Source organism: Artemia franciscana, chromosome 5 (genome assembly GCF_032884065.1).
Source record: "Artemia franciscana chromosome 5, ASM3288406v1, whole genome shotgun sequence".
NCBI lineage: Eukaryota > Metazoa > Arthropoda > Branchiopoda > Anostraca > Artemiidae > Artemia > Artemia franciscana.
Genome location: NC_088867.1, coordinates 25,204,506 through 25,219,966, shown reverse-complemented (window position 1 = coordinate 25,219,966; position 15,461 = coordinate 25,204,506). Strand labels below are relative to the sequence as shown.

General features: G+C 34.2%; 1 protein-coding gene across 1 annotated transcript in view; it reads right to left on the bottom strand.

Annotated features, from left to right (window-relative positions):
- Positions 1–15,461, bottom strand: part of LOC136027154 (ubiquitin conjugation factor E4 B-like) — a 72,360-nt gene that overhangs the window by 9,176 nt on the left and 47,723 nt on the right. Inside the window, exons 14-16 of the mRNA XM_065704136.1 lie at positions 14,935–15,019; positions 13,211–13,323; positions 9,341–9,614 (exon numbers count right to left, since the gene is read on the bottom strand). Of these exons, the coding sequence (XP_065560208.1) occupies positions 9,341–9,614; positions 13,211–13,323; positions 14,935–15,019 (472 nt within the window). The remainder of the gene's footprint in view (positions 1–9,340; positions 9,615–13,210; positions 13,324–14,934; positions 15,020–15,461) is intronic.

Here is a 15,461-nt window from a genome sequence, read left to right as displayed (position 1 = left end):
AGCGACTCTCACACTCTACACGCAACTCTCACACGTTACTCGATTACATCGAGTAATCTTTAGTGTCACTGTTGGATTATATATATATATATATATATATATATATATATATATATATATATATATATATATATATATATATATATATATATATATATATATATATATATATATATATATATATATATATATATATATATATATATATATATATATATATATATATATATATATATATATATATATATATATATATATATATATATATATATATATATATATATATATATATATATATATATATACTAGCTGTTGGGGTGGCGCGAGATTGTCAGGTTTACCGACTCTTGAACATGCAACATAAAATTGTCCATGGGAAAAACAATCCGTATTCAGATCTATACCTCATTATTCTAATGATTGCCCTTGAGCTTTGTTGATGGTGATTGCTAATCGAACATTCCCTGTGTCCAGGTCGTCATTTATATTCCCAGTATCCCGGTCGTCATTTGTGTCCAAGTGTCCCAGTCTGTAATTTCTCTTTGAGCGTCCCGTTCGTCATTTATATTCCCTACTACTACTAGTAGGTGGGGCGCTTCGCGCCCCACCTACGCGCCAGGTCGTTACGCGCCATATTAGTTACGCGCCATTATAGTTGTGTCCCTGTGTCCCACCTGTGAATATATATATATATATATATATATATATATATATATATATATATATATATATATATATATATATATATATATATATATATATATATATATATATATATATATATATATATATATATATATATATATATATATATATATATATGTGTGTGTGTTTTTAACTACGTAAAACATATACAACATTCTTCGCTGTCCCATTGTCTGTGCATATAAATAGATTGTCAGGTTTACTGACTCTTGAACATGCAACATATAATTGTCCATGGGAAAAACAATCCGTATTCAGATCTATACCTCATTATTCTAATGATGTGTCCCTGTGTCCCGGTCGTCATTTATATTCCCTGTGTCCCGGTCGTCATTTGTGTCCCGGTGTCCCAGTTTGTAATTTCTCTTTGAGAGTCCCGGTCGTCATTTATATTCCCTGTGTCCCGGTCGTCATTTGTGTCCCGGTGTCCCGGTCTGTAATTTCTATTCGAACAATCCCTGTGTCGCTGTCGTCATTTATATATCCCGCCTGTGCCCCCGGCGTCCCCGTTGTAGTTGTGTCCCTGTGTCCCGGTCGTCATTTATATTCACTGTGTCCCGGTCGTGATTTGTGTCCGGGTGTCCCAGTCTGTAATTTCTCTTTGAGGTTCCCGGTCGTCATTTATATTCTCTGTGTCCCGGTCGTCATTTATATTCTCTGTGTCCCGGTCGTCATTTGTGTCCCGGTGTCCCGGTATGTAATTTCATCAGTTGACAAACATGACGTCAGTCGACAAACAACTTCATGACGCATACAGCTCAATCCATATAATGACGTCAGTCGACAAACATGACGTCAGCCGACACACAAACATGACGTCACTCGACACACACACACACACAGACAACTTATTTTTATATATATAGATATATATGACGTCATGTTTGTCGACTGACGTCATTATAAGGATTGAGCTGTATGTCATCATGAAGTTGTTTTTCGTCTGACGTCATGTTTGTCGACTGACGAAATTACAGACCGGGACACCGGAACACAAATGACGACCGGGACACAGGGAATATAAATGACGACCGGTATACCAATTCAAAAACGAATGTATTCAAGCCGAAGTAGCTGAGTTGGTAAAGCATTATGTTCCAGGTCCGAGAGGTTCCAGGTTCGAACCTTGGCTTTAGCATTAATACAAAGAAGAAAAAAAACTAAAAAAGGTAAAAACTACAAAAAAAAACTAAAAAGAAAATACTAAAAAAACTAAAAAAGCTAAAAAAAACTAAAAAAAGGTAAAAACTACAAAAAAACTAAAAAGAAAAAACAACAAAAACTAATAAAAAAAAACTAAAAAATCTATATATATATAAAAATAAGTTGTTTGTGTGTCTGTCGACTGACGTCATGTTTGTGTGTCGACTGACGTCATGTTTGTCGACTGAGTCATTATAAGGATTGAGCTGTATGTCGTCATGAAGTTGTTTGTCGTCTGACGTCATGTTTGTCGACTGACGAGATTATAGACCGGGACACAGGGATACAAATGACGACCGGGACACAGGGAATATAAATGACGACCGGGACACATCATATACCAATTCAAAACCGAATGTATTCAAGCCGAAGTAGCTGAGTTGGTAAAGCGTTATGTTCCAGGTCCGAGAGATTCTAGGTTCGAACCTTGGCTTTAGCATTAATACAAAAGAAGAAAAAAAACTAAAAAAAGTAAAAAACTAAAAACTAAAAAAGAAAAAAAAACTAAAAAAGGTAAAAACTACAAAAAAAACTAAAAAGAAAAAAAAAACAAAAACTAATAGAAAAAAAAAAAAACTAAAAACTGAAAAAGAAAAAACACTAAAAAACGGAAAAAAAAAATGAAAAATAAAGGAGGAAAAGAAAACTAAAAACCGGGACACAGGGAATATAAATGACGACCGGGACACTCAAAGAGAAATTACAGACTGGGACACTGGGACACAAATAACGACCGGGAGATATATATGACGACCTGGACACTCAAAGATAAATTACAGACCGGGACACAAATGACGACTGGGACACCGGGACACAGGGAATATAAATGACGACTGGGACGCTCAAAGAGAAATTACAGACTGGGACACTGGGACACAAATGACGACCGGGATACTGGGAATATAAATGACGACCGGGACACAGGGACACAACTGCAAGGGGGATGCTGGGGGCACAGGGGGATATATAAATGACGACGGGGACGCAGGGAATGTTCGATTAGCAATCACCATCAACAAAGCTCAAGGGCAATCACTAGAATAATCAGGTATTATTGACAATCTATTTATATTTATATGCACAGACAATGGGACATCGAAGAATGTTGTATATTCGCAAGTTTTACGTAGTTAAAAACATATATATATCTTTCTATATTCACAGGTGGAACACAGGGACACAACTACAATGGCGCGTAACGACTTGCGCGCGGGGGGGGGGGCGAAGCGCCCTTACCAACCAGGTGTTGGGGTGGCGCGAAGCGCCTGGAAGCTGTTTTAAACAGCTAGCCTGTTTAAAAAACACCTGGAAGCTGTTTTAACAGCTAGTATATATATATATATATATATATATATATATATATATATATATATATATATATATATATATATATATATATATATATATATAATCCAACAGTGACACTAAAGATTGCTCGATCCAACTTGACACAACTTAAATAACTTTCCATCTTGCATAAAGATAATGGATGCCATTTTAGAATACTACCCTTCCTATCATCTTAGCAACATGTGACATCATTTATCAAGGTAACCAAAGTCAGGATACTAAGAGGGTAGTACGCGCTCAAAGTAAAAGACGTTTATCGCCCAATCTCTACCCAAGTGTCTATCGGGGATCAAAGCTAATTATAAAAATGACCATTTAGATGAGCATGAAATTATATAGAAGATTTTAATAAAATTATGAATAACCCGGTAAAGAGCAAAGAGCCTAATATAAATTTATGCAGACAATTCAAAAGATTATCGCTATTTTCAGCGAGGATGGAACTGCCTCGTGGGAACTGACGAGAGGGGGGTGTACTTGACGTTTGAAGAAATTTTCACGGAGGGTTTTCCCTTTAGGGGGGGGGGGGGTTCAAGGAGGATGACTCCCATTTATCGGTATTATATGAAAAACGAACAGAAATTAAATTTAGAAAAGAAAAAGAAGTATTTTTAACTGAAAGTAAGGAGCAACATTAAAACTCAAAACCAAAAATTATTCCGTATGTGAAGACTTGCATCCCTCCTCAATACTTTACTCTTTACGTGTTTGTCCCAGTTTTTTTTTTAAAGAACGGCTACTGAAACACAGGGGCCGTTTAATTAGAATAGGAAGCTGTTTTAAAAGTCCAAATAGTCTTAGCGTAAAGAGCACGATTTTAAGGAGGGGGCTACCCCTTATATACGGAATAATTTCTGTTTGTTTTGAGTTTTAATGCTCCTTTGTTGCTTTTTTGTTTGGAGTTGAGCCATTTCTTCAAATATAGAATAGAACTCTCAACTATAGTGCATTAGATAGCTATCTTAAAATTCGGATCAGATGTCCTAAAAGAGAAAATGGATTTGGAGGGGACTAGGTACCCTCCAATCTTTTTGGTCACTAAAACAGGGCACAAAAATTTTAGTTTTTCTTCCGAAAGAGCTCCTTTCTGATCTTATTGGACCATTAGCTGGATACGATCAACCCTTAAAAAAAAACGAAAAAAGAAAGAAAAAAAAAACTTGGAATCAACTTAAAAAGGCCAGTTCTTCCAATGTATATATATTGTTATCAAAATTCTATTTTTTTAAATTTAGGTTACTATTCTGCTGAGTCGTTCTAAGTACAAATTATTTTCTGGTCTTTAGAAGACATAGGGGTCGTCAGCCAAACTCATCGTAGTACCTGATTATTTTGAAATCAACTCGGCTATTTGTTGTAAATTCTGTTCGTTTTGAGTTTCATTTATTTATTGATGGTGATTTGTGGTGGTTTTAGGTTTGGAAAATTATTTCATTTTATGTCAACTCTTTTTTGGTTTATTTTATACTTTTCTTTGAAAAACTTCTTTAGTTGAATTTTTTTATTAATAAAAATTTAAGGCAAGCAAAAATAAAGTATTATAATGATGCGAACTTAAACGAAGCCTGATTAATGACTAATAAGTTTATCTTTATATATTTTTTTTTGTAAAAAAGATAAGCTATTCCATAACACGGCTCAGAACACTTTGCAAAACTCCACGGCATTTATCATATACACCCGAGAATTAGAATAATATTGTTCAACCCCTGTACTTGCATGGAATGTTAATGATCGGGGGTGAATCCCTGCAGTTTGAATTTGCGACACTATAAAAAACAAAATTAAATTAAGAAATGTATTTTTTCAAACGAAATAAAAAAAGCGACATTAAAATTTAAAACGACGAAAATTATTCCGTGTTTTTTTTCCGGTTCTTGGCGTTTACCCCACCCCCTCCCGGAAAATACCCCGTGGAAATTACTTACTCGCGTTTACCCCCCCCCCCCCCTCCATGGAAAATAAAGCTGTCTAAGTTTGAGAATTTTATTTGAGTTTCGTTTTTTTATTTCCCGTAGGGGGAAGGAATTTTGGTTCTTGTGTATCACCCGCCAATCACTCAAGATTGCGCTGCGTAGAACTCGAAAACGAACCGTTTTTTTTTTTTTTTTTCTGTTTCTTTCAGCTTAGCGTAAGACAAAACAAAGCCAAGTGATAGAATAGATGGGAAATACATAATTTGAGCTATATATTTGCATATAAGGGGGGGGTATTTGAACAGTTTGAAGTCAGAAAACGATTCTTACTTCATAAAATTTTATAAAATTTTACTAAAAAAAAATTACCTAACACATTTTCCATGCAGACCGGCTATACTTTCCCCCCCCCTTCCTCCTTCCCTAATATGCAAATATATAGCCCAAAATTGTTTCTGGAGTAACGAAGAAACTAACTAGGAAACTGGTTTGTTCTCGAGTTTTACACATTGTAAACTTGAGTGAGTGGCGTATAATACACAAGTACCGGAATTTTTCATGGAGTGAGAGACGGATTATTTCAGAGAGAGTATTATTTTAAAACAACCAGAAATTAAATAAAAAACAAACAAGTTTTTCAGCTGAAAGTAAGGAGCAACAAAAAACCATAAACAAACAAAAATTATTACGTATATGAAAGATGTTACCTCCTCCTCAAGACCCCTCTCTTTATGCAAAAGTTATTTTTTATAGAATTTTAAACAGATCTTATTATTCTAATTAAACGGCCATTGTGTTTCTCAAAGAATTAGGACAAAAAGTCAAAACTTTAGCTGTTCTGTTTGTTTCAAGTTTTGATGTTGCCCCTTATTTTCTCCTGAAAAAAAAAATTGTGTTTTTAGTTTAATTTCTGATCGTCTTTAAATAATAACGGGAAATTCGGCTCTCTCTCCATGAAAAAATTCCGGTACTTGTGTATTATACGTCACTTACTCAAGCTTACGATGTGTAAAACTTGAAACAAACTGTTTTTTTTTTTTTCATTAGTTTCTTCATTACTTTAGAAACAAATTTGGGCTATATATTTGCAAATTAGGGGGGGGGGGTAAAGTATACTGGGTCTGCATGCAAAATGTATTAGGTTCAATTATTCTGCATATTATGAAGTAAGAGTTGTTTTCTGACTTCAAACTGTCGAAATACTTAACCCCCCTCTCTTTATATGCAAATATATAACCCAAATTATATATTTCTCATCTATTCTGTCACTTGTCTTTGTTTTGTTTTACGCTAAGCTGAAAAAAACTAACGAAGAAACAGGTTTTTTCTCGAGTTTTACACAGTGTAAACTTGAGTGAGAGCCGTATAATACACAAGTACTAAAATTCTTTCCCCGTACGAAAAAACAACAACAAAAAGACAAAAAAAAATCACAAATTTGAATAGCCTTAGTTTTACAGGGGGTATTTTCTGATGGGGGAAGAGTAAACACCGGCCACCTATTTTTCATAATCCCCCTTGCGCGATCTGTAACGTTTCTTTTTTAAATAGTTACAGTTTGATTTCGTATGACATAGCTACAGTTTTGGTTAGTAGTTATCACTACTTTTAAAGTGAATTTCACTTTTCCTACTTACGAAATAAGATGTTGGATTGTAACTGAAATTTAGGACAAAATTAAAACATTCAAATTTTTCGAACAAAAATATTTTTTTTTTTACAATAAATGTTTAAGAAAAATGTTGTAATATAATTTTTGGTGAATGGGCAGATGAACTGTTATCAATGGGAATAACTTGACCCCTCAAAACCCTTGGAATAAGGTCTATAAGTCATGAATTTCGTCCATTGTTTAGGCATAGCATTTATTATTGGAAGTATACAGACGCTTTTCCGAGGGGAAGGGGAGTGAATTTTCAGCTATGGGAATTTTCCACAGGAAGGATTCTCCGTAGGGATGGAAGTTTCTAGGGTTTGAACTTTCCAGGAGAAATTTTACACTGCGGGGAATTTGCGAGAATTCCTATACAAAACTATTTTTATTTGTCTTACCGACTCAATTTTAGATGTGAAGATGCTAAGGGGAATCGTCCAGAGGAAGTTTTTACCGGGTTAGAATTGTATAGTGTCTTTCTGTACATGGGGGGTAGATTTTTCATAGGAAATATTTTCAAGAGAAAACTATTTTCAGGAGCATCTTTCAACTAGCGGATTGGTGGTGGGATGTTTTTTTATTGAAAAACTTCCACGGAGAAGAGGATTACCGGCATTATTTTTAAAACAATCAGAAACTGAAGTCTGTTTCAAATGAAAGTGCGCTAATAAAAATTTCTTACCGGAGATCATCCACCAGAAATTTTCTTTGGTGGAAATTTCAGCTAGAATGGAATTGTCTGGGGGAAACTGGAATCTTTTTAATTTATAAACTTATTCAACAAAACAAAATTGTTAAAGAAAATTAAAGAGCTACGTTAAGCCAAAAAAGCGTAGAAAAAAATTCAAATAATTTTCTAAGCGTAAAACTAACACTAATTAGTATAAAAAATAAATGAAACCCAAAGCACACAGAAATTACAATAAAAAAAACGAGTAAAACTCAAAACAATTAAATTAACATGAGATTGGGCTGACAAACCCAACATCCCAACATCAGAAAATAGTTTACACTTTACTGGAAACAAAATTCCTTTTAAATGTTTTCACTTTTTGACTTAAAATAAATAAAGAAGTATTAAACTTTAAGGACTAAATAAAAGTACACTGACAATCCACCATTCTCATTTTTTTTTAATAAAGTGCAAATTATATTCTGGTCTTGAAAAGACATTAGGGCTTTGAGCCCCATCCTTTTAATTTTTGCACGTTCTGAGTTTGACTAGGTTATCTATTGGAATTTCTGTTCGTTTTGAGTTTCATTTATTTATTAATGGTGTTCCAGGCGGTATTTTCCACGGCGGAGGGGGGGGGGAGGCTTTCATGTGGTATTTTCCACGAGGGTAGTTTCCGTGGGGGGAGGGGGGTAAACGTTTAGAGCCCAACCGTTATTCATATCAATTTTCATTAATTCTGTTGACACCCTTTAGGCTAATATTTTATCCACCGTTTTATTAAAAGAATCTTTTCGTGTTACATTTCAATACAACCAAACTAGTAAAATTTCGATAACTATAAAATAAGACGTTACGAATCAATAAAACCAGATTTGTTCCTCGGCTTGTAATCGCATTAAATCAATGAAAAATGTTCAACATTATTCATATGCTCTCCAGGTCTCCTCAGCCTTCGGGTTTAGGATTACGGAGAGGATGCTTTGTTTAAGAAAGCTTCGACCCGATTTTGACAGCATGCTCTGATTCAGGATACCTGCAATCCCTCTAGATACTATGTTGATTTGCGTAACAAATTTTTTCTTCCCTTTAAAAATTGCAGTTTGTGTTTGGTGCCCAAGTGACACTAACTGATTTTTCTTTATTTACTTAATCTATTTTTTTTTGTGTTGAATTTATTTCTCTGTTATTTGTATGTCGTCTATTGTATATTTTTAATGTATCCTTTCACTCCTATCTTAAGATCTACGCATTCGGAGCTGTAGAGCAATTATGAGCATTCCATTATTTTCTTCCATGAATCAAGTTGTTTGTTAGATAGTCAAGGTCTTTCCCATGACCTGCCTCGGTATATACAAACCCAATTTTAGTATTTTTGGGGGTATTAATAAGTAATTTTAAAGAGCAAAATTCGGCTTTTTGAGATAATTTGTTATATAATTAAATATGTAAAAAAAAAGATGATTCAAGTTCAATTGGGGAAATGTGTCCACACATATAAATTTTGACCCAAATTTCAATTCATTAGCACATTCTCGACAGTTTTCTTTTGAACTCGTCAATTCCTTACTTTCTTTTGTATTTTTTTTTCAATTTGGTAAGTAGCTTGGATATGTAGGCACGCACTCAGGAGCTTACTTTGGACCAGGAGACAGAGCCTCAAAAAAGCAAAATACAGGAAATTGTAAGAAAATTACAAAGAACAGAATAAAAATACGACAATTTGGAAAGAGTAGGCCTAAAATACCCCCCTCCCATCTACCCCGTATGAGAGCCTGATGATACATGATTTTTCATTTAAAGTCCAAAAATGGAAAACAGAAGCATGACTAAACTAACCTCATCAGCAGCTAAAGCTTGAGCAAAAGTATCTGAGTCAAGATGTAGATAAATATCAGTCAGGTTACTAAGGAGTCTTTTTGGATCCCATCCGTATTGATCGGCTTTCTTCACTTTGAGATTCTTACATTCAGGACTGGTTAACTGTTTTAAGTTATGATTTAGCATCGCTGAAAGTCGATCCACCAGTTCAGGCCTCATAAATGGCTCCCTAATTTTTTGTGTTAGATAATGAAACATGTCTACTGTTTCTCTGGCCAACGTAAGATACGACCTACAACGAAAAACGTTATAAGGACATGAGCACACACAGAGGGATAAAAAGAATTTTCATTCAGTATTGATTCTATTTCCCACAAAATCTACAAAGAAAGGCCCAAAAAAGGCAATCTTCTAGAATATAATCCCCCTTTCTTACATAAACACACAAACGGAAACCATTTCCCCCGGAAACCTGGGATTCAAGAAATTTTTGAGATGTAATTTTACAGTAAAAGGGGGGGGGAAGGGATTTTTTTTTACTAATAGCACATTAAGCGAGTGTTATGACATTCTTTAATAAATATGTATATGTGACAGAGCTTGTCACACTCATCACGTCCAATCAATTTGCAAATCACCTAGTTTTTCCTACTAGCTTCCAAAATGATTTACTTACGAAAAATTTATATTTTTCTCGAATATTATCAAACATTCGTGGTAATGAACTGTAAGCAAGGAGCGACCTTGCTCAATAGTAACCGAAATTCTAAAGAACAGAATTTTGATAAGTACAGACTTATGCTGATTTTAAATATATAAGTTTCATCAAGTTTAGTCTTACCCATCAAAAGTTAAAAGCCGGAGAAAATTTGCCTTATTTTCGAAAAAAAAGAATACACCCCCTAAAAGTTGTAGAATATTAATGAAAATCCCATGACCAGATTCGGTGCTCAAATTCAGCGTATTAGAGTACGGTGGGGTACTAAAATACCATACTGTAGAGGTTAAAAGTTTATGTCTGCAAATATGTGGAATTCTGTATTTTTTGCCAGAAGAAAGATCACGGATGCATGTTTATTTGTTTTTTTTTTCTTTCCCCAGGGTGATCACATCGATCCAGTGGTCCTAGAACGTTGCGAGAGGGCTCATTCGAACGGAAATTAAAAGTTCTAGTGCCCTTTCTAAGTGACTAAAACTTGGAGGGCAACCGGGCTCCCTCCCACGCTCATTTTTTCCCAAAGTCACAGGATCAAAATTACGTGGGAAAATCTTTTCATGGAAGAATTTTTCATGGGGGAGAGAATTTTCCATGAACGGGCCGCCGGTTTTTCCAGCATTATTTTAAAAAACGATCAGAAATTAAACGAAAAAACCAAGTTCTTTCAACTGAAAGTAAGGAGCAGCATTAAAACTTAAAACGAACAGAAATTATTACGTATATGAGGGGGTTCGCCCCCTCGTCAATACCTCGCTCTTTACGCTAAAGTGTTTTTACTTTTTTCAAAAGAGCTATTTATTCTAATGAAACGGCCTTTGTGATTCAGGGGTCATTCTGAAAGAATTGGAACAAAATTAGAACTTTACGCAAAGAGCGAGGTATTGACGAGGGGGCAAATCCCCTGATATACGTAACAATTTATGTTCGTTTTAAGTTGTAATGTTGCTACTTACTTTCAGTAGAAAAAACTTTTTTTTATTTAATTCATATTCGAGATCAGCAGAAAAACCTTAAAATTAGTTTTTCCCTTCACCTAAAAGGTTGATATTAAAAAAAAAAAAAAAAAAAAAAAAAAAAAAAAAAAAAAAAAAAAACAAGGTGTGCATGTGCGGAACACTTTCTGCTTTCCACATCATGAGCACTGACTAAAATAATACACTATACTTGAATTAGTTTGAACACTACGAACACACAAGATATTGGCAAAAGTCAGTCAGCGTCCCCACCCCAAGAAGTGTCCATGAACCCTTCTATTTAATCCTTGACAAAATAAAGAAAGAAAAGCACATACAAAGGGAAACAGCCTTTAGGTAAAGAATTAGTCTTCTGCTTGAAATTTTTATCTTGATTCCTCAACCCCTAAAATACTTTTGGGTATAGAGCCACAAGGTTTATGGTGCCTGTGCAATTTTCGGCGTCTTATTTGTTTTTTCTCAGCTACGGTTTAATATATCCACGGAAGACGAAGATTTTGCTATCGTAGCATACCTGAGATTTTAGTTCTATCCATTAATATTTTTTTTTTAATTTAATGTACATGGTTTTTAGGAGGAAAATACGTTGGATAATCATTGAAAACTATTAAAAATAGGACAAATTTCCTATTTTTTAAGCAAATTTAGATCCTTCTCCAATAAAAAGTTTAAGCAATATCATAGTCTTAGCTCAGTAAAAGGATAGGTCTAAAGGTAAGGAAGACAATGGTATGACTGTCTCGTCTTTTTGGTGTAAGTTACAGGTGCAGACGTGTTTTAAAATTACTTGTTTTAGAGTTTACATATACCTTAAGAATAGAAAAGACTCATTTTCACCAAGTATGAAATGCATTCTTTGGTTTGGGACATGGCGATACATAATACGAAGAACACTAAAGATTTACCATACATCTTTTACAAAAAAAAAAAACTCACCGTTTGTATTTACAGGGCTTTGTCTGAGAGCTTGGCTAATATTTTCAAGGTTTATATGGCTAATATTTTCAAGGCTAATATTTTAAAGGTTTCAATATTTTGAAAAAAAATATGTATATCAAATAATGTATGAACGTCCCGTGGAGCATGATTGTCCAAAGTACATCTCTATTCTGTGTAGTACAGAATATCTGTTTTTTTAAAGTAAAAACGTAATTCTAATAGCTTTTAAATAAATAAGTAAGACACAGCGACAACAAAATTCAGCAATTACTCTTAAATACATCAATACAAATACAAAATTAGAAAGTTAAACAATTAGAACGAGACGAGAATTTGATAGAAAAATGTGGGATACCACTTTTTAACTTATTTTAAAATCGAATATAAGATTTTGACATAGTTTCTTTGCTAAATCTTGACAAAATTGACGGATAAAAGTTGTCACAGGTGGGAACACCCGGTTCTGTTTATTTTAGACAAGGAGGGGGAGTATTGTGGTGGTAAGGGCTACACGAGGATTTTCCTATTGAGGTAAACTTACCAAACATGCGCTTTTACTAAGAACGGAAATTTGAGTAAAGAATATGGATAAGAAGTTTTTACAGGAGTGGCAAAAATAGCTGCTAATTGGGAAATGCAAGTTGCCTCTGAAGGACATTCCCTTTCAAAATCCAGCCAGTCGAATTTAGTTAGCAATTGTCAAATAATCAAAATGTCATAAGAATTCCAAAAAATAGCCAGACGAGAAGCGTTGCAATGGGGAAGGGTTTTTCATCGGCGAGTAAAACAAGAATAAACCAAATAAAAAAGTATCAACCGTGGGTGGGGCTAGGAGTAACCCTAAGATCTAACATACGCCTCGACTCTGGTTCTAAAATTAAACTTCCAAAATTTCTTCATCAAAATGTCATAAGAGTTCCAAAAAATAGCCAGACGAGAAGCGTTGCAATGGCGAAAGGGTTTTTCGTCGGCGAGCAAAAAAAGAGAAAACCAAGTAAAAAAGTATCAACCGCGGGTAGGGCTAGGAGTAACCCTAAGATCTAATATACGCCTCGACTCTGGTTCTGAAATTTAACTTCCCAAATTTCCTGGAGAAGGGTTCATCAGAACGATCTTAGCAGAATTTCCCAATTCCCTTCCTGAAGTTTAATCTTCCAATGACCCTAATACAAATTTCTACCAAAGCTTAGCTTTGGTTCTAACTACATATTATCTGGATTTTGGAGTTGATCTACAAAAGTTTGAAGGGGTACTCACCTGCACATTCGCTCATCGTCACCCATCTGACTTTGTCTACTTTGACGTTGCTCAGCCGTTAATTCTGACCAAGCGTTAGTGTCCGCCATTAATTCTTGAGCTTCATGTATTCTCTGCAAAAAAAAAAAAAAATCATACAAATAATAAATAACTTACAATGAAATACCAGAGACGTTTGCTTTAAATGAAATTATATTTTATATTTGAACAAAACCCAAAGTGTAGACAAAACAACATTTAGAGGTTTGATATTATTAGACTTAGTTTAAGCCATTTTTTACCGTCAAAACACTGATACACGAACATGTCGGCACCCAATTTTTTCAGTTTTATCAAACAAAGTTCTAACATATAATCAATCACAAAAAAAAAAGGATGAGAGATGGAAAAAAAACCATAGAATTGCAAATCAAGGAAATAGTAGCAATAGGAATTACACTAGCCTCAGAAGTTGCAAAACATATTATATTGATGTACTCCATGAGACAGTCTAGAATTACAGGCAAGGAATTAGCAGATGAAGTAGCTAAAGCTGGAGCATCACTGACATGCTACAGACCAGAACTTTGCATCCGCATCTCTCAGAGATAGTGGAAAGTGGCAATAAGGAGACGGGGCTATGAGAGCGTGGAGCGAAATTCGCATAGAAAGATGGGATGCAAAGAAACAAATGAAATGATTCTGAAGTCTAACGTCTGTAGATTGAAGTTTGAAGATTAAACGTCATTTTACCACTTAATATGTCTGAAATACAAACTGTTACTGAAGCCATTAAAGGTATTATGAAGTTTCAGAGTCATCTCACTTGAATAACAAAAGCTGATTCCCCAGTTTGCCAAAAATGTGAGATAGCCATGGAAACAAGAAGGCATCTAATAGAAGAATGTTCAGCGGGGATGAAATGCCGGTCGAATATACTTAGTAAACAGGATATTAAACTGGAGGACACAGAGAGGGTTAGGTTCGACAGTTAACAAAGTATATAATAAGGATGGGGCAACTAAATATTAGTCCCCCCAACACAAATTAGATTTTTTGGAAAGTTAGGGCTATGGAACTTTGTAGCCTGAGTCTCGAATCAATTTGGTGAGCCCATCTGTAATAATGATAATAAAATAATATCCTTAAGAGGATAAAAGTTGGGCTTCGTATATTTTTTCCGATTTCGTTATATTAATGCTTTACTGATAAATGTTCCTATCCGCGTAATTAAGAGAGATTTGAAGTATATTCAATATTTGGTAGTGGAAGGTAAATACCCTCTTGTGAATTCCACCTTAAAATAATTTTGCAGTCCAATTAAATATACATACTTAATATATAATATAATATATTATATATAATGTGAAAAGTGGGAACAATATTGTTCAATATGAGACCTTTAATACCAAAAATATCCTGAAAAAGGAAATCATCGTAAGCACTAGACATTTCCTGAAGTTGGTAGAATTAATTCATGCTTCAAAGTTTCATATATATATATATATATATATATATATATATATATATATATATATATATATATATATGTGTATGTGTGTGTGTGTGTGTCAATTATGAAAGTGTGTGATTTTTTGGGGTTCAAAAATTTGTAACAGAACAGGGTTAATAAAGAGTTTTACTCTGCACTAACACCGTTTTTAATTTATATAATAAGCTTATTATACTCTCCTCTTCAATCTAACTACCTTTTTAATCCATTTATGTTTATTAGAAAGGCTTACCTTTAATGATTCCATACTTTCATCCAAAAGATATGTTGTATCATTCATCAGCATATTAATAAACTTAACGAACTGCTTCCCCGTCCTAACAAAAAGAAAACAAGAAGTTGTAAACATTAATAATAGTAGTCAAGAAAACAACAATCATAATCTAAAATTGAAACTGTTGAGAAGGAAAGAACAGACTTACACATACGTTCTCTAAGAAATTTTCATAAAATGCCTCTACAGAAAACACTACATTATTCCACTGTTGAATTGCAAAACAATCGTGCAATTAAACAGTTTTACTCTTTTCCTGGTCTATCAATTTCTGTTTTACTTGGACGTCCCTTATTTTGTCTCCTTTTTTCATTTGACACTCTTTCTTTGTATATTTATTTCTTCATGTTCTATTTTGACGCTCTTTCTTTTCCCAGTCTATCAAGTTAAGTTTTACTCGTACCTCCCTAGCTTTTTTTCTGATTTTGTTTTACACAGCCATTGTTTTCTACTGGCCAAAAAGCACAAAATCGTCTCTTTATGGA